Below are 21,169 nucleotides of genomic sequence, written 5' to 3' on the forward strand. Positions count from 1 at the left end.
TTAAATTTTAAACGAAGTCTGTGAGTCAAAGTCTTAGGTTGTTGATTTGTTTAATTTACAGGATGTATATATTAAAGTATAAAAAACACAATCACATTCACAGATTAAGAGATATTTTTGTGCATAGAACCACAGGAAGTACAGATCAAGCTGAGCTCAGAAAAAACATCAAAAACTAAATCAAGTGACTGTAGATTTGATCATCTCTGGTTTCTATGCTAACAGTAGCTCAGCAGCAGAAAGATGACGGACTTAAAATAACTAGAAAATAGCTGAAGTGTTGGAACCAGTGAATACACCCGCTGCTTGTCAAGTATTGTTTGGTTTCAGTGTTAAGAAAATGTGTCTGTGGGCTTGGGAACCGGAGGGTGGCCCATTCAAGTCCAGCATGGACGGAAGTTGGAGAGGTGCCAGTTCACCTCTTCACTGTTCTGTGCTTCCCACTGTTCCGTGTGGTCACTGTGTGGATTGTGTTCTGTGTGTGCTGTGTTCACACAGATGGGTTAAATACAGATCATTGTCGATTCTTCTGTCAGGAGTCATCTGGTGCAACGACATAACCCTTCCCCCGGGGGAACCATGCCCGCAGCGCTTCCGTCCAGCTGCCCGTGTCACAGAAAGTCAACAAGATGTCGAACACTGAGGACGGAGAGAAACTTGGTCAACAACTAAACCTCCAACAGCAAAGCACGGTAAAATTCAACAGATCTGCACCAGATTATACAAACTTAAATATCAGTCCCCTAAACAAGATCAATGGATTATTCTCTCATCGTTAAATAAAGTGAAGTGAAATTAAGTTCAGGGACGTGCCCCTTGATCTGGATCTAGCTCAGGTAACAGAGATAAAACCCCACAGAGACCGTCGCTCACCTTGATTCACCGCCAGGATCTTTGAGTGGAAATTCTTGGCGTTGTCTTTCTTCACCATGTGCTCGTCGATCGGCAGCCTCGCCGTGCAGACGCTCAGGTCTCGGGCCCGACAGAAGCTCAACTTCTGCAGGTGAGAGAAACAATAATCCACACAATCATTAGCACACCAACCTTTTGTAACACAATAATCTAAACCAGCTGCAGTGATATTCTGTCATCAATAACAATGTGCTTTCCAGTTAAACTGTATATTTGTGTATAATACCTTCTGGATGCTTTCATCCACAAGGCCACCGAGCACGTAAACCTTGTCAGCATCAACTGTCTCCAAAACTGAAATAACACAAGATTAAAAAAAGCCTTGGTGAAACAAACACACAAAAACAAGATGATGCTAAAATGAATGTAGTAGTTTTCTCATAAAAAATGTAATGTGTCTTTATTCTCACAGCCACTGTTTGACTGAGTTTAATACTTTACACCAGAGGGAGACTCGTGAATCTTCAAAGACCTTTTTAAAAAACGTAAATTTTATCTTCTTATTATAGTTTTCTCTTTGGACAAATGAGAGTAGTCGATTGGCTCCCCCTGCTGGCCAAAAGATGCATTACACCCCCCCACCTTGCTGAATAGTTTTGAACTAAAAAAACTGAGTAAAATCCACTTGAAACCTTCAAACCTTCTTCAGCGTCTGGAGAGAGGTACACAACAGTTTCTGTGGGAAAAAGGTCCAGACAGCTTTCCTCTGTTATGTCCATCTGAAACAAGAAGACAGAAAGAGAAAGTAGGTCGAGGCTGTTGCTAAATATAAAATCTATTCCAGGTCCAGGTGAAAGGGAAGTGAGTGAAACTTGATCGTTACAGTTCCGATAAACATCAGAGCATCATGTAATTGATGGATGTTGCTGTTGGAAGATTTTAAAACTTTACCCTGTTAACAATATAATGAATCTACAACATAAAAAAGTTTTTTCGGCCTTCTTATGTTGTTTAGTGTTTCATCTGGATGTTACAGTCTTTGTACATTTAATGTTTTCTGTTTGGGGATAAAAGATAAGAATATATAAAGAAAACCCTGCAGCACGCCGGTGTCCTGTCCAGGGTCTAACCCACCTCTCCACTGGCCCCTGCCCCATTCATGCCTCAAAGAATAAGCTGTGTCGATAATGGATGAATGGACGGATGTGAATTGCAACACCCACCGTGTAGTTGAGGAAGCCGTCGTTCTTTCGTATGCACTCTCTGTAGAGACGACTGTCCTCTCTGAGCTCTGTCAGGAACACGTGAAACGGTCGAGCTGCCTTCTTGTTCGAGCCGTACAGTCGTCTCAACTGTCCGGCCAGTCGGCTGATCTCCTGACACACACAAAGAAAAGGGTGAGTGAACCAAAACAGGATGTTTGAGAATCAGCGACGCCTCCTCCTCCTCCTCCTCCGACCGACCTTGTCAGACATGCAGTCGGTCATGCTCAGGTCCACACACACTTTGAGTCCGGTGGACTGAGCCTCAGCTAAACGCTCTTTGGTGATTGCCTTCAAGACCCGTTTGGTGAACTGAGGGCTGTCGGCGCTGGCACCTGCACGACAGACAACACAGACAACAGACGCTCTGATTGTAGAAGAAGGGAAATAAAGTAAAAACAAACTGTTCGATCCTTTCCTCCGGTTCTTTACCTGACTCCTGCTCACGGTTGAGCTTCTTCCTCTGCTTTTCCTCCTTCCTCCTGCTCTTCTTCGCTGCGAGCTGCCTCTCCCAGTTTCTCTGCTTCCTCGACACATTCCTCTGTTTATCACACGAAGATCGATGAGAGGTTCACAGCTGAATGTTTAAACAGTAATTCAGGGATCTTGATGATTAAATACGTGTTTGGGGGACTTGTGTCTATGAGTGTGTGATTTGGTGCCGCTCACTGAACACAGAGCATCTTCTCTCCCAGGTCTGTCCTCCGTCACATCGGCCTCCACGTCGATGTGAAGCAGATCCATCAGCTCTGAGGCTCCGTTCAGCTGCATGTGAGACACTTCGGAGGGAACAGCGGCCATTTGTGTGTCCTGCTCCGGATCATGTCCCACACGTCACCTGGAAATCCAACAGAACACATCGTCTTCTTCTGTGGTGTCTTCCTATGAGGCGCCGGAAGTCCAGCCGAAGCAGAATAAAGGCAGAAAAAGAAGAAAAACAAACCTGAGCGAGAGGAAGGGGTCGCGTGGGAGCGGCGCACGTTTGTGACGTCAAGGTAAACAGAGCGGATGAGGGCGGGGACAAGGAGGTGAGTTTTAATTAGACAAAAATCACGTGTTTAGTATTTGTTGTTATTTATTTGATGTATTAATATAGAATAAACCGCAGTGTTGTAGTATGTAGGTATAATATATATAATATATATATATTATGCTGGAATTCAGTAACTGTTGCTTTATTTGATAACTTCAAACGAGTAAGGAAGTATTTGAAGTACTTCATACGTTTTTTAAATATATTCTTAGTTTTCACAATTTTGATTAAAACTAAAACATAAAAAAATCTCATATCATGTAGCAATATTTAGTTTGAATTGGAACTATCGCCAAACGCTGTTTCTACTCGGCCGTTTAAAAAAGTGGCGCACTGCCGGTCACATATTAGCCTTTTTCTTAACGTTAACTTCTAATTCTCTCGATTTCTCTTCCGTAACATCAAACCCGTTAGAGTTCATCTCACACCTTGTGTCAGATCCTTTATGTGAGTACTCATATCGTAAAGATTGTGTAACGTCTTATTTATAAAAACACGAATTAGCCCTCAACTGATATTAGCAAAGGAAGCTAACACGCCGCCTCCTGGGTTCACAGCAGCCAATGAGAGTCAACGTAGGCGGGGCTGTGGCGCCGATCAGCATTGTGGGTAAACCGATTTAAGCACAATTCCAGATCGTTTTACTCTTAACTCGTCTTTAAATTGGAAACGGATTAAACACGTCGCTGTTTCATGCAGGATGCGTTTTGGATTCGCTGCAATTCACGTGTTGATACATATCGAGGAGCGTTTAAGGAAAATTACACCGTTTTTACAAACTTTTTATTTCTAATAAATCTGCATTATAAACATGAATCCTCACTTGTATCCGCGGTCTGTGAGTACTGATGAAGTAGAAGTCAACAAATACTCTTTGTACACGTGGAGTCGCCCGCACCACGACAGAGAAGATATAGCTCTTCGTACTAATACTCAGACAGTACTTCCTCTAAGGTAAGACTGTACTTTCATACTCATTTCTGAAGAGTAATCTATCAGAAATGACCCTTTGATAAGTTCTGTCTCGCTAATTCACACTGAAAGTCGGCGAACCTCCTTCCTGAGTGGGATCCTGGTCAGCGTTTGATCTTCATCAAATAGCTTTGATCTCCCTCCTTGTTCTCAAAAGAGAACATGTACGGAAGGAGCAGTAACCGAGTGATTAGTGTCATTCTGTGAAGAGAAGTATCTTTAATTAAATCAATTATATAGTTAAGATGATATCAATGTGTAAAGTTATGTCCATTAAAGGTTTTCTTATTTCTATAGCATCCGTCATAAAAGATATCATGCGTGTGAGTGGATATTACTACTTCAATGTAAATAAATGTAAACATTAAAGTCTTACCCATGCAGTATAAAAGATAGAAAACATGTACAGCTTGATAATATGTACAGTTAAGAAAGGTGAGTATTTCCAGTGACTTTAATATAACTGGATTCATTATGATTTCAATAAACATTCACATTTGAACTTATTATAACTGTTCGTTTATTTTAATCATACACCTTATGTTCATGAGGAACTCTTGATTTATCTCTTTTTTTAAATTGTAATACTATTTTTACCATTTTTCACCTACTTCCACCCAGTGCTGATTAATACTTTGATATTCATACATTGTTTATAACTGCTACTTATACACTATAGATAACGAATACATCGTAGATATAGATGTGGATTTATTTATGATAGTATTTAGATGCCCAGACATGGTTTTTTTCCAGGAGGGGGGTTGTATAAGAAGTTTATTGCTTAGTATTTTCCATTAGTGGGAATATTAGTGTGGGGTTTCATGTTAAAGGACCGTTGCCAGGGATACACGTGATGTAGTACTATTATTCCCCCCCACACACGCTCTTGAATACTACACAGTTTTATGTGTTTTTTTAATGTGGGCTTGTCCTCGGAGCTTTTTGTTGGTTGCCCAGTGGGCGGGTTCTTCCTCCACCTGCCAAGAAAACCACTGGGACAAATTCCTCTGGTCCTGGAGAAACACTCAGAGCTCCAGACAGAAGAAGAAGAAGAAACTCCACAGGGTGGACTCTCACTGTGAATACTGATTTAATTGAGTATTGGTTGATTTCTCTGTGAGGTGCAGATCGGCCTGAATGCTGCAGCAGCTCCTCGGTTCAGAGGATTCTCACTGGGATCTAAATGGAGCGGGTTTTCTGCCACTGGACTTTTAAATCCACGAGTTAGTGGATTTAAAGGTGATGTTGTTTTTGTGCCGCGACAACATGAAACACAAATGATGTTCAACGTTTCTATAGATGGAGGCTCATTCTCTAACAACTTGGAGGACTTCGACTCTATACGCAGTGTGCTCCTTTACAGGTCAGTCAACACACCACACTGTGTTACATAAGTACACACATATCAGCGTTCAATTAATTAATTAGTCTATTCATTGTGTTAATCCAAACACGTAGATAAGAAGACTGGGAACACGTTGAAAACTATGATGAAAACGTGTTCCACATGTTGGAAACGTATTTTTCTTCTTTCAAACGAACTAATAAAGTGGTGAGCTTGGGTCTGAGGAGGAAGTTTCACTGAATACCGGAGGGGATTTTAAAAAGAAACCTCGTGCATGGGAGGTGGAGGGGTGGGGTGGGGGGGCGATTAATGAAGCAATAATAAACACGTGCAAATTTAAAACGAGATAACAGATTATTTGTTGCTGCACTTGTTAAGAATATCACCAGCAACTTTATTTGTATGTCTATGTGTGTTTGCAGTACTTTTACCGCGCGGGGTGTAAATAAAGATGTATGCATATTACTGCAATTATCATTATAAGTAGTAGTAGTCGCAGTAGTAGTAGTATTTCTCTGGTGTTTTCAGTATTCGCTGCATTATTTAACGCGGCGTCGCTTCGCGCTGCAAAGTCGTTCGCTCAGGAGCTTCCACGTTGTCAGGGGCAACCGCAGCGTCCGCCAATCAGATCAGGCGCCGCTGCGTCACGTGAGGCGCGTGAGAGTCGCCAACATGGCGACGCGGCGTCACGGTCCGTGTGGATAAAAGTTTGTCATGGAAATAAAAGCGTCTCTCGTCAAATAAAACCAAATGGCGAATGTTCCGCACGGTCCGCTTCTCTGTGGCCGGAACCCGGAAGGAGACGGTGCCGGGAACTACAGCGACCGCGAATCCACAGCGTCGAGCTCCAGCAGCTGCGACTCCTCAGAGTAAACCTCCATGTTTTTACACTCTCACACAAACACAGGGGGAACACGAAGTATTCAGACACTCCGGAGAAGATTGAGAACAAAGTTAATGTGACTAAATATTTCTCGAACACCAGCTTTCGTGTCTCGAGCCTTTCAAAGCTTTGGGGAAGTTTTTTTATTATTTTTTTTTAAATTGGGAGGTAGACGTTCATAAATAATTGCAGGCTTCCTGTCATCCTTCAGGGAATTTATAGATGGCGTGTCAGAAGCTGCCCACCACAGGGTTGAAAGAAGAGAAACCAGAAATATCTGCCATTTCTTCCCACCCTGTTCGGTCAAACGCATGATTACAGTTTGTACGGATGTCAGCTTTGAGTGTTTGGCCATGTTGCTCTGACATTACAGTAAGAAAACAACTGTAATATCTCCCTCTATCAATCTGGAAACCTGTTGCTGGCATGGAACTAAACATCAGGGGTATTTATTCCCTCCAAGGACAGAAATGTATACTGTGAATGTAACGACAGGCAAGTGGAGCCATTCATTGTACATCATGGAAACAGATAAACAGAGTATTGCCACCATATCTATAAACATCCCAGCTTTAGATTAGCTTGAGCTCTTCTTCTCGATCCTGTCTTCCCAGTTTTGTACCTTGCTTCTTTTCGCGTCTTAATGCTTAATGTTGGTTTTCTCTTCAGTGACTTGGAACCGGAATGGCTGGACGACATTCAGAAGAACGGCGAGCTCTTCTACCTGGAGCTGAGCGAGGGCGAGGAGGAGGCCGCGCTGGCCCAGGCCGATGCCAGTCAAGGTGTGTCCACTAATCACGTTCGCTTTAGCGAGAAGGAAGCAGAGATCATCACAGAGCAAAACAAGAAGCAGAGGTGCGGTTCTCGGGCCAAAGGCGAGCCCGCTCTCAAGAGGCTAGCCAGGATCCTGAGGAGAAAACGCCGGCCTTCGCAGCGCAGAGGAGGGAAGGATGCCGGCAAAGACAGCTCGGCTCTGTCGCAGCCAGCATCCATCCTGAAGAACCAGCCGGGCCAAAGGCAGGGTGTGACTGTGCAGCAGCAGCAGCTGAAGGAAGTATGTGTCTACCTCAACCCGAAACGTCTCGGAGGTGTATCAACGCCTCTGTCTGTCAGCGGAGGCCTGTTGGAGGCTCTGCTGGGGGTGGTGCACCGTCCATCGTGGAGCAGAGGTCACGGAGACTCTGCTGTTGCCAGAGGGGAAGAAAGACTGACTGTTCATGGATTAATACCAAACAGCCCGGCCATCAAAAGTGGCCAGATCCTAATCGGTAAGACCATTATTCAAACAGTTAGCTGATAGAAAACTACAACCTGTGATCAGAACTTTAGCCTCATCAACCTTTTAACCAGGGATGCTTTATCCCCTCTGGTGTCCAGAGCGTTCACACTCCAGTAGAGGTAGGAATGTGTCTGAGAATTTTTTATTCCAATAAAAATAGATAATAGTAGAAATTCTCCATTCTTAAAAAAGAGTTATAAGTTATTAAGAGTGGAAAAAGGCAGCAGTTAAATTCAGAGTCATGAACCGGCACTGAACTCATTCATCTCCACACCACACACATGCACTGCCAAAGCACGGGCTGCAGTTATTACCCTGCATGCCAACGGAGCTGGAGGCAGGGTGGATTTTTTTCACTCCTGTCTACTGTGTGTGTGTGTCTGTGTGTGCGTCTGTGTGTGCGTCTGTGTGTGTGTCTGTGTGTGTTTGTGTGTGTGTCTGTGTGTGTGCATGTCAACAATACTCACACAGACTTCCACCAATTTTCGTAGGAACATTTTTTAGGGGGTTAACTCCTAATGGTTAACTTTTGGGGCTGATATGTCGAGATCAATAAATATATATATATATATATACATTTATTTATACATAGTCAATCACACACTGATAAACAGACTAAAGCCTGAACAAGGTTTAAGTTACACGTTATCAGGTCAGAGGCAGCTGATCATGTGACTAAAGAGGATGATCTATTTCTTGTGAAGGTAACTGGTTAGATTAGTTATTATTCTGAAGGGATATACAAGAAGGGTTCTGACTGAGGCTGATTTATTTTTTGATTCTGCATCATGTGTGCTTATAATTTAAGTGTGTTCAACCCATAAAAGTAATAAAAATCATAGATCGTATATAATAGTTTCAAATTTCATTTGTGTTTTAAAACCACACTCAGTCCTAGTTAAATATGTGTGTGGGACGTTTAATAGCTACTTCTTTTCTTGGCCGAGTCTGAGCAGCATCTGCGTTCAGTATTTGTGAAACTGTTTGGTGGAGAAAGCCACAGAGCAGGTCTGGTTCTTTACAAATGTTAATCTGTGTGTTTGAAACAAAGCTGGGCATCTGTGAAGTGATTTTCTTCTATCTGGTCTAATCATCGGCCAGTTTTTTTTACCAGCAGACACAGGAATGCCAGTTGTGCTTCACCACATATGATTACCCACATGAGTTACTGTTTAGAGAAGCTTTATCCAGCGCAGCTACACACTCAAACAATTAGAGTCGTTAAATACCTGCAATAGCTCCGTTACTGAGATGTGCTTCCCTGCACACAAGCAGGTGAAGTTCTTTCCAGAGCCTGTTCTGCTTCTCATCCTCCGAACGACACATTTTTTAAGAAAAGCACAGACAAAAAGCTTTATTGAGATTATTATTTGAGCCAATTACCAACTGTGAGTAATTATTTATCCCTAACTAGGTGATATGTTACAATAAATACTGCTTTACTGCAGATCAGTCAATATCACATACATTAGCTTTTTAAATAATAATAAAATGAGACACACTGCTGTTACCTTGGAAACCCTCCCTGAAGCCCCTGTCAGATCGATGCAGCTTCTCCCTCCGTTGTTTCCCTCTTCTAACATCACAAGGTTTATTTTGGACTGAAAGCTGCTGAAACATTCATCTGATGTTTGGTCTGGGACTGATAAGTGTTTATTTTCAGGCGACGTGCTGGTAGCAGTGGACGATGTGGACGTGACGTCTGAAAACATTGAGAGGGTTCTGTCCTGCATCCCAGGACCAACACAGGTTCGAGTCTAAAGCTAAAACTTTTTTCTGTTTTCCGTTTCTAGTTTGACCAATCACATTTGAGCAGGCTTTGGTTGCTCACAGGTAAAGAGTCAGTGTGGAGAGCAGTGGAATTTAAGTCTTTAAAATCCAGACACAAACAACAGACTCGGACAGTAAATATAGACATAACACTACTTTAAATCACGTTGGTTACTCTGAAACTCTGAAATGTGTACAGAAAGCAGAACCCGATGCCATTCAACATTAGAAAACCCACAATTACTGAGAAATGACGCTTTGATCGGTTGCACAAAAAAAAAAATCTGTGCCTCAATCATGCGTTTGCACCAAAAAGCTGACCATCAAAAAAGTAGGAATCTGCAAATAACAGAGTGTGTGCAGGGTTGATGGGGAGCACAGCCGATAGACGGGACTGTGGCGTGACTCTTTTTTTTTGGTGCCACAGGAAGCTGTTGCGGGATGGAGAGCTAAGCTGATTAGAAGATGTAGTCGGAAACTAAATTATATCGTGGGGAAAGAGAGAGGGAGATTTCTTTGGAAAAATACAAGCTTCCTGAGGCACCACGATGACTTTGAGAAAACTTGAAATAGAGTTGTATTGCTGACGGAATGATTGTGTTGTCTGTGGGTGTGTGTGAGGGTGGGGGAGGGTGCCTTCCCTGGTAGACAGTACTTATTATGGGGGGAGCAAATATTAGTCTTAAATGCAGTCCACCGTGCCCTCTGCTAACTACGGTTACTCCATTTGTGTGCACGTGCGTGTTTGTGTCCATCGGTGAGTGACGGATAAATGACTGACATCAGCAGTCTGGAATTTCAGTGAGAGCTCACTCCAGTCTGACCACATCCTTATTATTTATGATGAGAGAGACTGTATGCTTCACTTAGTCCCACTCAGACTCTTTATCCAATTATTTCCCCAAATTGAGAGTTTTCCTAATCTAAAGTTTTCCTCTGTCTTTTCCTCTCTGACATTAATGACCTCCGCTCGGTTTAATTAACATCATTTGTTGCATCCTTCGTTAAAACCTACAGAAATGAGGATGCGATGTCTTTGAATCACCATCCCTGCCTGAGCCCTCGCCTCGCTCTCAGACTGCGAGTTGAAAGGTACATCACATGGCGTTCCACCACTTCTCGGCTCTTCTTTAATAACATCCCTCAGATTGGCTTAAAAGGCCCCGAGCCCAGATGTAGGCGCCTTCTGGAGAGGCGGGTGGCCTGTGGTTAGGCCTCCGAGAGTTCTGGGAGTGATCCCCGCATTAGAAAAATACAGTTTGAACCTTTTTGACCAGGGAATAGGATCTTTTTTTTTTTTCTTTCACATATTGGGCAGACACCATATGGTCCAGGATTGAAACTACAGACTTTTTGTGAGGTATGTCCACCTCATTTATTTTCTTTTGAGCAAACAAAGTGGTTTTCTTGTGTAATACAATGTAAGCAGCCATGTTCAACAGACAACATGTATTTCGTATTCTGTGTCTCAGTCAAAATATTGTCGGGGTGTGTCCAGGAAAGATGGAGTGGTTAAAACAACTGGATCTGCAAACTCCCCGGTGGTTTGTGGTTTAGATCCCACCAGAACCTCCACCGGTCTTCACAACTTTCAGCTTTTCTTCCAAATACCTCAGAGGGAGAAAACTCTGTTGCCTTTAAAGAATATCTTCCTTGCATCACAGCTGCACAGCATAGAGCCTCAACTGTACACATGTATTTAACCAGGAGAAGCCCAGATAATAGTTTCTGTTGTTGTGTTTGTTTGGCAGCTGGTTCATAGTTAATTCAGCCAGTGACATAAAAATAGTAAAACTCAATTATGTGATTAAAAAGTCAAACTTATGACACAAGAAGTCAAAATTATGACATAGTGAGTCATTGTTTTAGGAACCCCACCACCATTTAATATGCATCAATACCCATGAATGAATCACTGGGAAATTAGTGACAGGCACCACAAACTGAATTGCTTCTTTCTTGGCTCACATCCCAAGTTTTTTTGAAAATCTGTTTATTAGTGTTTTGCTTCATCCTGCGGACAAACAGAGAAATGGACATGAGTGAAAACATCCTTGTCAGTGGGGAAAAAAAAGTTCAATTTAAATCACTGGATCAGAGACTGATTGAAAATATTGATCTTGATTGATGGTTAATATCTAAATCTGATGTTATTCAAACGTAGACGCCACAGATCTGCACTTTCTCTTCCCTCTGTCATCTTGACTGCACGTGTTTCGCCGCGCGTGCTCGTCTGATTTCCATGCCGCTCTGTTTCTGTTTCCACTGTGACTCGCTCTGAATGACAACGTAAAAAATAAAGCACCGGGGTATGGAAAGTTCTTAAAAAAAAACAAAAAACGAAAAGAAGAATCCTGCACAAACCAGAGAAGATGGCCGTCTGTTGTCTTGCCACTGTTTGTTGAGTTTGCAGTGGTCTGGTTTTAATTTTAGTCAGACACACACACACACACACACACACACACACACACACACACACACACACACACACACACACACACACACAGATCCCTGTGTTTTGTTATTTTGTGGTTAGCCCTGGATGTCGGTGTCACTTTCTCTCTGACAATCACCATCCTGCTTTCCACTTTTCTTCCTTTTCCCGTGTAATGATTGAACCTTTTTCCTTCAGGAAGCACATCACACATGCACACACCTCTATTTTCAAAACAGAGACACGTGCACTGTTAAAATCCTTCGCCAGGCATCATCATGTGGAGCCATAAAATGTTTACTCTACTTTTTTATTTTCCCCATTTCCTGCTTTTCTAAATTATTCTCCCTCCCACGAGGCATCCCTTTCTCCTCTGCTTCTTTCCGAGCCATCGTTCCCCGTCTGCATTTTCAAAAACCTCCTCTTCTCCCTGTTTTCTCCCCCAGGTGAGGTTGACCATGGAGACGGTGGCTCCGGTGGACGGCAGCAACACTGGCGACGCTTTCTCAACCCGTAAGATGAAGTCCTCCCCACCGGTCAGCCAGTTGGTGCGTCTGCTGTGGGGCGAGGACACGGCAGAACTCCAGATGTCGATAGGACACATCCCGCACGTCGTCATGTACCTGTCGCTCAAACTGGACTCAGCGTCGCCACAGGACGAGGTCAGTTTGTATGAAACAAACAGCAGTGGAGCTCCACTGGTTTTTTCCAATTGAAACACTAACAAAGTTCCTGTAGTTCCATCACTGGCGGCATTAAAGAGCAGCATAGCGGGAGCCACCCTCTGTGAGAGTCAGGTGTGCAGGAGGTGCTGAGGGTGGAGGAATCACACGTATACACTGCCGAATAATTAAACAGATAAAAATCAATTACACACAAATTCAGATTTAAGCAAATTGGTTTGGTGAAACACTTAGACACCACTTTTATCATTTATTTTCCTACAAAGTGTATCCTGATAATTGAGTGTTAAAAATAACCGTATAGCTGTGAAGGAAATCCCGCGTCCAGGAACGAAGCTTTCTCAGAATTTCAGACTCTTCTGAAAACTACTGCTCTGGACGACGTCCAGCGCCTGTGGCTGCCGCTGACAGGAAGCAGAGAGAGCGGGGAGAGAAACGAGAGGAGTCGAGGAGCCCCGCTCCGAGCACAGCTCCTGTCAGTGAACGATCCGTCATTTTAATGCTGCTAACTTTATCCTCTGCCGGGTGGATCCACACATCTCTCGCTCTTTTGAGTGACGTGCAGCAGTCTTTAAACTAAATAACACATTTCCTGTGTTTTAATTGGATCATTGTAAAGGGGCAGTGTTTTATATCCCATGATGGGACATCATTTGCCTTGTAGTAAAGTTTTAATGCCAAAATCTGTGTTTTCATGCTCTGGGAAGCAAACGACACTCATTTGCTGACCGACACCCTCCACACTATAATCACATTTTCCCTGCGGATGGCTTTTGGCACGTTTGTGTTTTTTTATGGTTGTTCTTCGTGGCTCTGATTCTCCTTTTCGTGTATTTGCAAGCCAGACTTTATTTTTTTTTTCATTCTTGACCTTAACGGCGGTGGCGATAGAAAGCACGGTTTGTCTGGAGCCACATCAGCCGGCGGTTGATTCTCTAAATGACAGTGTCGTGCGAGAACCCGCTAAACTTTGATTTACTTTGATTTTTCAGTCCTTTGATTGCAGGGTAGCAGAAATCTAAGCGGTTGTTGTGCGGTGGTTTTTTTGCGTTTTGACGGTGTGAGGATTTGGCGATGCAGGAATTCTTTTTGTCCGCATGTACTGAGAAAGTGTAGCTGAAGAATTTTTGTTGGTTGTTCCTCAGCAGCACTCACATACTTTTGGCAGACTCCTTGTGCGCGGGTCTGACCCCGAGGTGAATATCTTCCTTAGGCAGCTGCTTTGTGTCTTTGTTGTGGTTGCCAAGGCTGTGAGAGTGGGCTCGTTCAAGGTTTTTATCCCTTCACCCACCACTCTGTCCTCTGACCCTCTCAGCAGCTCAGCTCTTACCCACCATGTATCCTTCAAGGCTGCCAGTGTGTGGGGGGGAATACTAATATCCCAACAATGCTCTCAAAGTGTTTTTCTGCACAATTGGTCCTGTAGACTTTAAAACTGAAGACATGAGAGAAGTAATTGTTCATGATACACCAAGGGATGAATACCGATATAATCGTGGTTTTAATTTTGTTGAGATCTATTTGAAAACTGGAAGGGAACTCTCGTATCACCTGTATCCCCATATTACATTGATGTTTTAGTGACATCAGATATATAAACCGTGCACATTCCCTTTGTTTTCAAACAGATCTCTGAATTATTTGCTGAGAAATTCACAAAAAGTGGGGGAAAAAATCCTGGATCTGCTTTTTTAATGGAATCTGCTCCAAAAGTTAATGAGTTGTTCCTTGGCGGCATCCTTCCACTAAGTTTCAATAAAAATCTTTTCAGCAGTTCCAAACAGTAATGAAAACATAACCTCCTTGGTGGAGGTAATAAACTGCACTGCAGGTTCCCAAAAATAGTTTCCCATGGTGTTTGTTGAAACTCTGTATTTGCTGAATCCACTTTTCTTTTCTCTGGACGTTTCATCCTTTAAGTGACTTTTTTTCTTTATGCCAAAGACAAGATGGGTTTAACCGCAGACTGAATATAAACCAAATTGACATCGACACAAGAACAAACATTCAGCAGCTCATCCATCCGTTCATTCTTCTTCACTGTCTGACGATTTCAGAGGAGACGTAACATTTTGGTGACTGCAGCGTCCAACAGCAGATATTTCACATTTTATTTGATTATGAGTCTGTTCATCATTCATCCAGAAGTTTCTCTCTCAGCTGCACGTATCATTGACTCATGACTTAAACCAGATATTCCGTGTGTGTGTGTGTGTGTGTGTGTGTGTGTGTGTGTGTGTGTGTGTGTGTGTGTCTGCAGGAGGAGATCTTGTACCAGTACCCGGTGTCTGAAGCGTCCACTCAGCTGAAAGGAGTCAGGGGGATCTTCCTCACTCTGTGTGACATGCTGGAGAATGTGACTGGAGGGAGGATCATCAGGTATGGGAAGAAGCGAGGACAAACATTAACACCCTGTGATGACTAATGTGGAACAACAACAGGCCCACTGTGAATTGTCCTGCTGTATTCTCACATGGGCTCACTCAGAAAAGTTCTGCAAAATGTTCAAAGCAACTGACTCCGACATTTTAATTCTCACATGCTGTCCCTCTGGACAAGGGCTTCAGTGTATATCTGAAACGTTCCCCTTTTTATTCTGTTTGTATTGTTTCCTCTGTCTCCTCCTCAGTTCGTCTCTCCAGCTCGGGAAACATCTGGTTCATGTGGGCTACTGGAAGGAAAGCAACAACCTGCTGGTCATTGGCCTGCCTGCCGAGAGGTAGCATCAGGCACACAAATACGCTGCACGCACGATTCCTCTTTTGTGAAGTGGAAACATGATCTGTAAAAACGATTGGAAAGAGACGTCCCTTTGTCTCAGTTTTGTCCCTCGTTGGAGGGACGATCACCTCTTCAGGGAGAATGTGGTTTTTAAAAATCATCATCTTGTTTGAGAAATAATCACAATCAGTGCTTGAAGCTTTATGGATCAATTCTTCAACACAAACAACATTGAGTAAAAACAATAATTTACAATAAAAAATAAATAAAACTCCATGATGTCTTCTGGTTTGTCCAGATATTTGATAAGCTGTGTTTCTGCTCAGACAGAAAACGTCATCCAGGTTTGTGTTTTTGACATTTTTCCGTCTGTCTCCAGGGTTCCGCTGCTGTATCTGCAGACGGTGGTGGGAGACGTAGTCCGGACACTAAAAGTGATGTACGGCTCTCTGGACAGGTTTGTCAGCCTCAGCTTTCCTCCCATTCCTGCTGAGAGACATGGTTGAAACTCAATATTTGTCATTTTTTATAGTTACTGCAAAACGTACAGGACTAAAACAAAGTGTGTTCCACCACAACAAATCAAATGTTGATTTCCAGCTGGACTCTGCACAAACTCGTCACTGTCTCTCTTCTCCTTTTTGACTCCAAATACCTTTTCTCTTTAAGAGATAACTACAATAAAAAAGAGTAATTCTGTTTTGAGTGTGTGATCCTGATCAGGTCATTGTGTCCTCCACAGTGCCTTCTGTAAAGCGGACCACGCTCCCAGGTTGGACCATTTCTTCTGCTTGTTCTTCCAGCAGCTTATTCAGCCGTCTCGTCTGACGGACGGCTCCTCGGCCCCGTCCCCCGACGTCTCTGGGACCCTCTTCCTCGACGGACTGCCAGCGGTCCGATGGCTCACGCTGCCTCCAGAAATCAAGGTGCGTTTCTAATATTGTCGAGAAGCAGCAGTATTTCAAGTTGTTGCCTCGAATGCAGCTGTGGTGCCCTCTAGTGTCCACTGCTAAAAATGACCCACACTGTAATATATGAAAATGTAATGATCCTCATAAAAATATTTGATCACTGAAGGAGACCAACACTGCAAGAAACTGCACATAAAGAAGTGGACAATGAAAATAATAATAATCAGAGGAAACAACAGGAAACTTTTGAAATCAATTTGAAGATCACAAGATTGGACAAAGTTAGGGCTGAAATGTAAAAATGTTACAGATTAAAGTAAAATGTTATACGATAATTATTATAATTGTCAATAAGATCAGAGCCGGAGGAAGAGAGATAGAATACCAATACAAGTGTGTCTTTAAGAGAGATTTAAAACCTCATAGAGATGTTCTGTCGAGAGGAAGCTCTGACAGAAGAGGCCGGGTCACCCTTGGTCCTCAGATGGAACAGGCCTTAAAAGTCAACAATCAAATCTAAAAATCAATTTTAATAAAACAAGCGAGAACTGCTACAAGTCCAAGAAGACGTCTTTCACCAAAACATGAGCATCTCACCCACGTTAACAGTCTTAACTTCATATTTGTTTCTCTTCTCCTCACAGATGGAGGTGGATACTGTTCTTTCAGATTTCGAGTCGTCTGACTTCGGTGAAATGGTGAGACAAGAAAATATGTAGTCAGTTACACTTTTACAACAAAAGATCTGTTTTCCAGAACTGCTACCTTGAAACGTGAAGTCACCTCCTCATTTAAGCTGCAAGGACAAAAGCTGAGAAGCCATCTGTGTTTTGTCTTGAGGCTGTGAGAGGAGAAGGTTGCAGCCGTGTGAATGCTCTGTGTGTATTTCTTCCAGTCAGAGGACTTTTTCGGCCTGAGGCGTCTGTATGTTATTCTGGGATCCTGTCTGTTTTACAAGGTGGGTGTCACAGTTGAAACACAGACTCACACACACACTGCAGTGCCAGCGGCGGGTCTTAATATCTGTATCCTCCCCTGATGGATCACCGCCGTCTAGACGGTTTGAATGTCAACCCTGCAGCTGCAGTAACTGTGTGCAGGAGATGGCCTCTCACACGAGATAACACAGACGAGCCCTGTCCTCCGACTCTGTGACAAATCATCAACCTGATTAATCTGTTTAAATATTGATCGAGTGGAAGAGGAGGAGGACAGAGAGCGGCAGACTGTGTCGCAGCCTTTGTGTCGGCACATCACCAGTTTCACCTGGTTGAACTGAATCTGAAACATGAAGCCAAAGATGTTTCAGTAAAATAACTGTAATTTACATGAAGAGAAATTGTAATGTTCAAAGTTTGATGAAGAAATAAATTGTTGAACTCCTTGAAACCTGCAGTGAAGGAGAATCTATGACTCACTCTGTTTGTTCTTTGCATTGTCGACACTTTTCATCCACACCTCCACCTCCTCTCAGTCCTACCTGATCGCCAACCATCTGCCCAAAGAGGACCTGCGGGACGTGTGCCTGTACTGTCAGCACTACTGCCTGCTGCCGCTGGCATCTGAGCAGCGCGTGGGGCAGCTGGTCATCTGGAGGGAGGTGTTTCCACAGCAGAGAGCCAGCGGCAGCGGTGGCAGCACGGCGCCGGGCTTCAGCCAGACACAAGGACGACACTTCCTTCTCATAGTGGGACTGGTGAGCAGCCAGGCTTTGGTCGTTCGTCTGTGTTAAGTGTGTTGTCAGAAATCTAACCTGAGGAAAATGATGCGAGGGTCATAAATACTGTGCGAACACTGAAGCATCCAAGTTAGTTAGTTGAAGTTGTTTTATCTGTGGACATCAGTTGTTTCCTTAAAGAAAAGTGTTATTTACTGTAAATCTGAAATGAACCACGACGCTTCATGTGTTTCTTGGTATTTCTCCTCCTCTCCACCTCAGAGGCACTTCATGCAGTGTGTGTTGTTGGAGGCTGGGGGCTGTGCTTCACCAGCTCTGGGCTCTCCAGGACCTGACTGTGTTTACGTGGATCAGGTGAACCAACGCTCCTGCTTCATTTGTCCTCTTCTTTGAACCACAAAGATTCAAAGCTGTACAAACTAAATCTCCTTTACGTTCCGGCCCCAGGTGAAGGCCACCCTGCTGCAGCTGGAGGTGCTGGAGGCAGGTATTGAAGAGAGACTGAACGCTCCGCCTGCTCCCTGCCTGTCCTGTGCCGACTGGTTCCTCCCCGCCGCCACAGCCCGCGACCGCCTGGACAGCCTGGCCTCTTCCTCCCCCGTCTTCAGTAAACTAGCCGGAGCGGTCAAAGGCTCCTCGTCGGGCTCCAGAGGCCGCAGCCTGTTTGGGGAGCGGTCCCGGAGGTCCAGCCCCCAGAGGAGTTTGTCGGACAGCGGCAGCGAGGGGCAGATGGATGCCGGCTCAGGGTCCGGTTCGTCAGTGGCTCCGGGCTTCAGTCCACATTCCACCCCGGACTCAGCGAGGAAGCTGGGGGGGCGACGGGATTCTCTGGGGTCTGGAGGGTCCGATGGAAGTGGAGGCAGCGGAGGTCTCTTTAAGGTGCAGTGCTCGTCAGACTGAGACCGAAGAGACTAATAAAATGTAAATTCTATATATACAGCAATATTTGTAGGATTCCTCTTTGCAAGATGGAAACATGTTTTACCTTTAATTGATGGGAGAGAGGAGAGATGACTGACAGGTTCAGAATGGCGGAACCTTTTTCTGACTTATTTTCCTCACTTTTAAAAGAAAATGTAGAAAATCTGATTTAATTGAAGCTTGTATTTATTAAATTCTTATTTGTTGTAATGTTCTATTCTTATCTTCTGCTTGGCAGCAGATTTCCAGGATGAAACATCCAAACCCATTTTACCTGGGGACCTTAAAGAAGACTCTGACTGAGAGAGAGACAGAGGAGATGTACAACACCATGAAGTAAGTGATGGAGGAGAATCCTTAAATTTATAGTTGTACTGAATTTTTTTCCAGTTATTATTATTTCATTATTTCATTATCATCATCCGCCCTCTGTGTACCTGTATCGTCCTGTGTTGGTGACAGACTGACCTCCGGTGCTGAGAACACCTTGTTTCACTACGTCCTGATGGAAACGGTTCAGGGAATCTTCATCGCTCCCACTCACAGAGAAGTGGCTCAGCTCAGCGGCTCCATCCACCCGCAGCTCATCCGCAACTTCCACCACTGCTGCCTCTCCATCCGGGCTGCGTTCCAGCAGAGTCTGCCGGCCAGGGTGACTCACGTTACACAGTTATAAATGAATGAAAGCCTCAGTCGATGTCTCAGTTGACTACGCAGTTCAAAACTAGATTCTGTTCTTTTCAAGTTGAGGGTTTCAGTGAGTGCGGCTGAGATCAGGTTCAGGTCGAGTGTTTAGATTGAGTTTTAAATCATAGCTAGATCGATAAACCGGCCTGGTTTATATATTTGATATTTTTGTATGTATGTCTTTGTCAGCTGTAAGAAATAGAAAAACATTTGTCTGTTCAGAAAAAGTGACATGTTACATAGTTTGTCCACCAGAGAGCGCTGCAGATGTATTTTTATGGTGTAAAAAAGTACTGCTCAGTCCAGATGTTGAATTTAGTTTTTCAGTGATGTGTTTGAAAAACATATTTAATTAAAACTTAACCAAACTGTACAGAAGAGTATTAGGGTCAAGAAATAAATTATAGAGGAGGAAGATTTGTGCATTTTGAGAACAAACTTGAAATGACAGGAATAAAAAAGTCAACTCCTCAGTTCCATCAAATCCAGTTAGAAAAGCTACTGACAGCTTCATCCTCGGAGTCAATGATCTAATCATGAATGTGTCATCACCAACTTCCAGACTTCAGTTTCTCCTTCTGAACATATGCTGCTCATGAATCCTTCAGTTTCCTTCCACATCTGTCTCTGTGTAAACCTCAGTGTGATTTGCTTCGCAGGGCCGTCGGGCAGCAGACAGACCTCAGGGCGCTGGTTGGGGCCTGGGACCTTTGAAGGAACACGGGGTCCTGTTCCAGTGTAAACCAGAGAACTGGACCGACCAGAGGAAACCTGCTCCCACCATGACGTACTGGGTCATCGGGTACATCAGCTTTTATTTATTTTACACCAATGGCTCCAGAAATGGGGAATGCAAATATTCATTTCTGTTTTAACCAGGACGGATCAGAGTGAAGGCCTTTTGTCTTAACTTTTCTTTTTAACTTCCAGTAAAGTTTAAAAAGTGACGACTACCAGCTCTTCTGTTTTTCAAGAAAACATCTCAACAGTTTTTCTCTCGTCTTTTTCTTTCACTTTCAGACGGATGTTGCTCGAGCCCGTCCCTCAGGAATTCTACGTGTGTTTTCACGACTCGGTGGCAGAGGTTCCTGTGGAGATGGCCTTCAGACTCTCCTTCGGTCTGGCCTTGTGACACATTTATCCGTCATCGGTGATGAAGACACCTGAACTGACGAATCATCGGTTGCATTCTCAGGAAAACAGCTCAAACTGCGGCCAGTTTCAGTGCAAACGTTTGAAATGGGGTCAAGTGGAATCTGACCCTGTTTGTTCGGATGACTGTCTGCAGATAACAGCAGAGTGACTGTGGCCTTTTGATAAACCAGGCTGACGGCTCAGGTTCACACCAGGACGCCTTCGTGCCTTGTTGTTAAACCAGGTATCATGTTCCACAACACAACAGTTGTGTGCCGAACACTGTGTTTGTTCCTCACAGCGACTCCATCAGTGAATACCTCAGATATGTTGGTGTAGATCTGATGAGAACAGACAGAGCTGGGCCAATCAAGATGACGCTGCTGCGCTCATCATCATATGTTCAGATTTAATTGTTGGGAGAGAATCTCATTTGTTAATTTAACTGCTTGTATAGTTTTTTATGGAAATGGACTTGTTTGTTACCAAAATGAACATTGTTTGAAGTTTAATAGAAAGTTTCTGTTTGGTTCTTTCAGACTAATCTTTGTCCAAGAAAACAACACTTCTGTTTCAAGTCAACAAAAATATGGAAATCATA

General features: G+C 43.6%; 2 protein-coding genes and 1 non-coding gene across 6 annotated transcripts; 2 read left to right on the forward strand and 1 right to left on the reverse strand.

Annotated features, from left to right (window-relative positions):
• Positions 1 to 33: 33 nt before the first annotated feature.
• Positions 34 to 3,196, reverse strand: trmt10b (tRNA methyltransferase 10B). The gene is made up of 9 exons (XM_020095372.2): positions 3,058 to 3,196; positions 2,784 to 2,952; positions 2,547 to 2,655; positions 2,316 to 2,449; positions 2,076 to 2,228; positions 1,553 to 1,631; positions 1,139 to 1,206; positions 874 to 997; positions 34 to 639 (listed from the first exon to the last, which is right to left on the reverse strand). Exons 2-9 carry the CDS (start codon positions 2,913 to 2,915, stop codon positions 533 to 535), a joined length of 906 nt encoding a protein of 301 aa, XP_019950931.1. The 5' UTR covers positions 2,916 to 2,952; positions 3,058 to 3,196; the 3' UTR covers positions 34 to 532.
• Positions 3,197 to 4,103: 907 nt separating this feature from the next.
• LOC138406715 (small nucleolar RNA U3) lies at positions 4,104 to 4,310 on the forward strand. The gene has a single exon (XR_011240049.1). It is a non-coding gene; the product is annotated as a small nucleolar RNA U3 (small nucleolar RNA).
• A 950-nt stretch (positions 4,311 to 5,260) lies between these two features.
• On the forward strand, positions 5,261 to 21,086 carry intu (inturned planar cell polarity protein). Of its 4 annotated transcripts, none has more exons than XM_020095576.2 (17): positions 5,261 to 5,485; positions 7,020 to 7,618; positions 9,293 to 9,378; positions 12,280 to 12,495; positions 14,777 to 14,895; positions 15,146 to 15,235; positions 15,617 to 15,694; positions 15,980 to 16,163; positions 16,793 to 16,846; positions 17,044 to 17,106; positions 17,623 to 17,844; positions 18,088 to 18,180; positions 18,274 to 18,705; positions 18,986 to 19,083; positions 19,210 to 19,399; positions 20,094 to 20,236; positions 20,455 to 21,086. In XM_020095576.2, the coding sequence occupies exons 1-17, from the start codon at positions 5,400 to 5,402 to the stop codon at positions 20,564 to 20,566; spliced, it is 2,865 nt and encodes a 954-aa protein (XP_019951135.1). In that variant the 5' UTR covers positions 5,261 to 5,399; the 3' UTR covers positions 20,567 to 21,086. The 4 variants fall into 4 exon arrangements, with proteins under 4 accessions (XP_019951135.1, XP_019951136.1, XP_019951133.2 ...); XM_020095577.2 differs by having other exon boundaries at positions 18,989 to 19,083; XM_020095574.2 differs by lacking the exon at positions 5,261 to 5,485 and adding an exon at positions 6,103 to 6,336.
• Positions 21,087 to 21,169: the final 83 nt, after the last annotated feature.

The sequence above is a fragment of the Paralichthys olivaceus genome, chromosome 22 (assembly GCF_024713975.1).
Source record: "Paralichthys olivaceus isolate ysfri-2021 chromosome 22, ASM2471397v2, whole genome shotgun sequence".
In the NCBI taxonomy this organism is placed as follows: Eukaryota; Metazoa; Chordata; class Actinopteri; order Pleuronectiformes; family Paralichthyidae; genus Paralichthys; species Paralichthys olivaceus.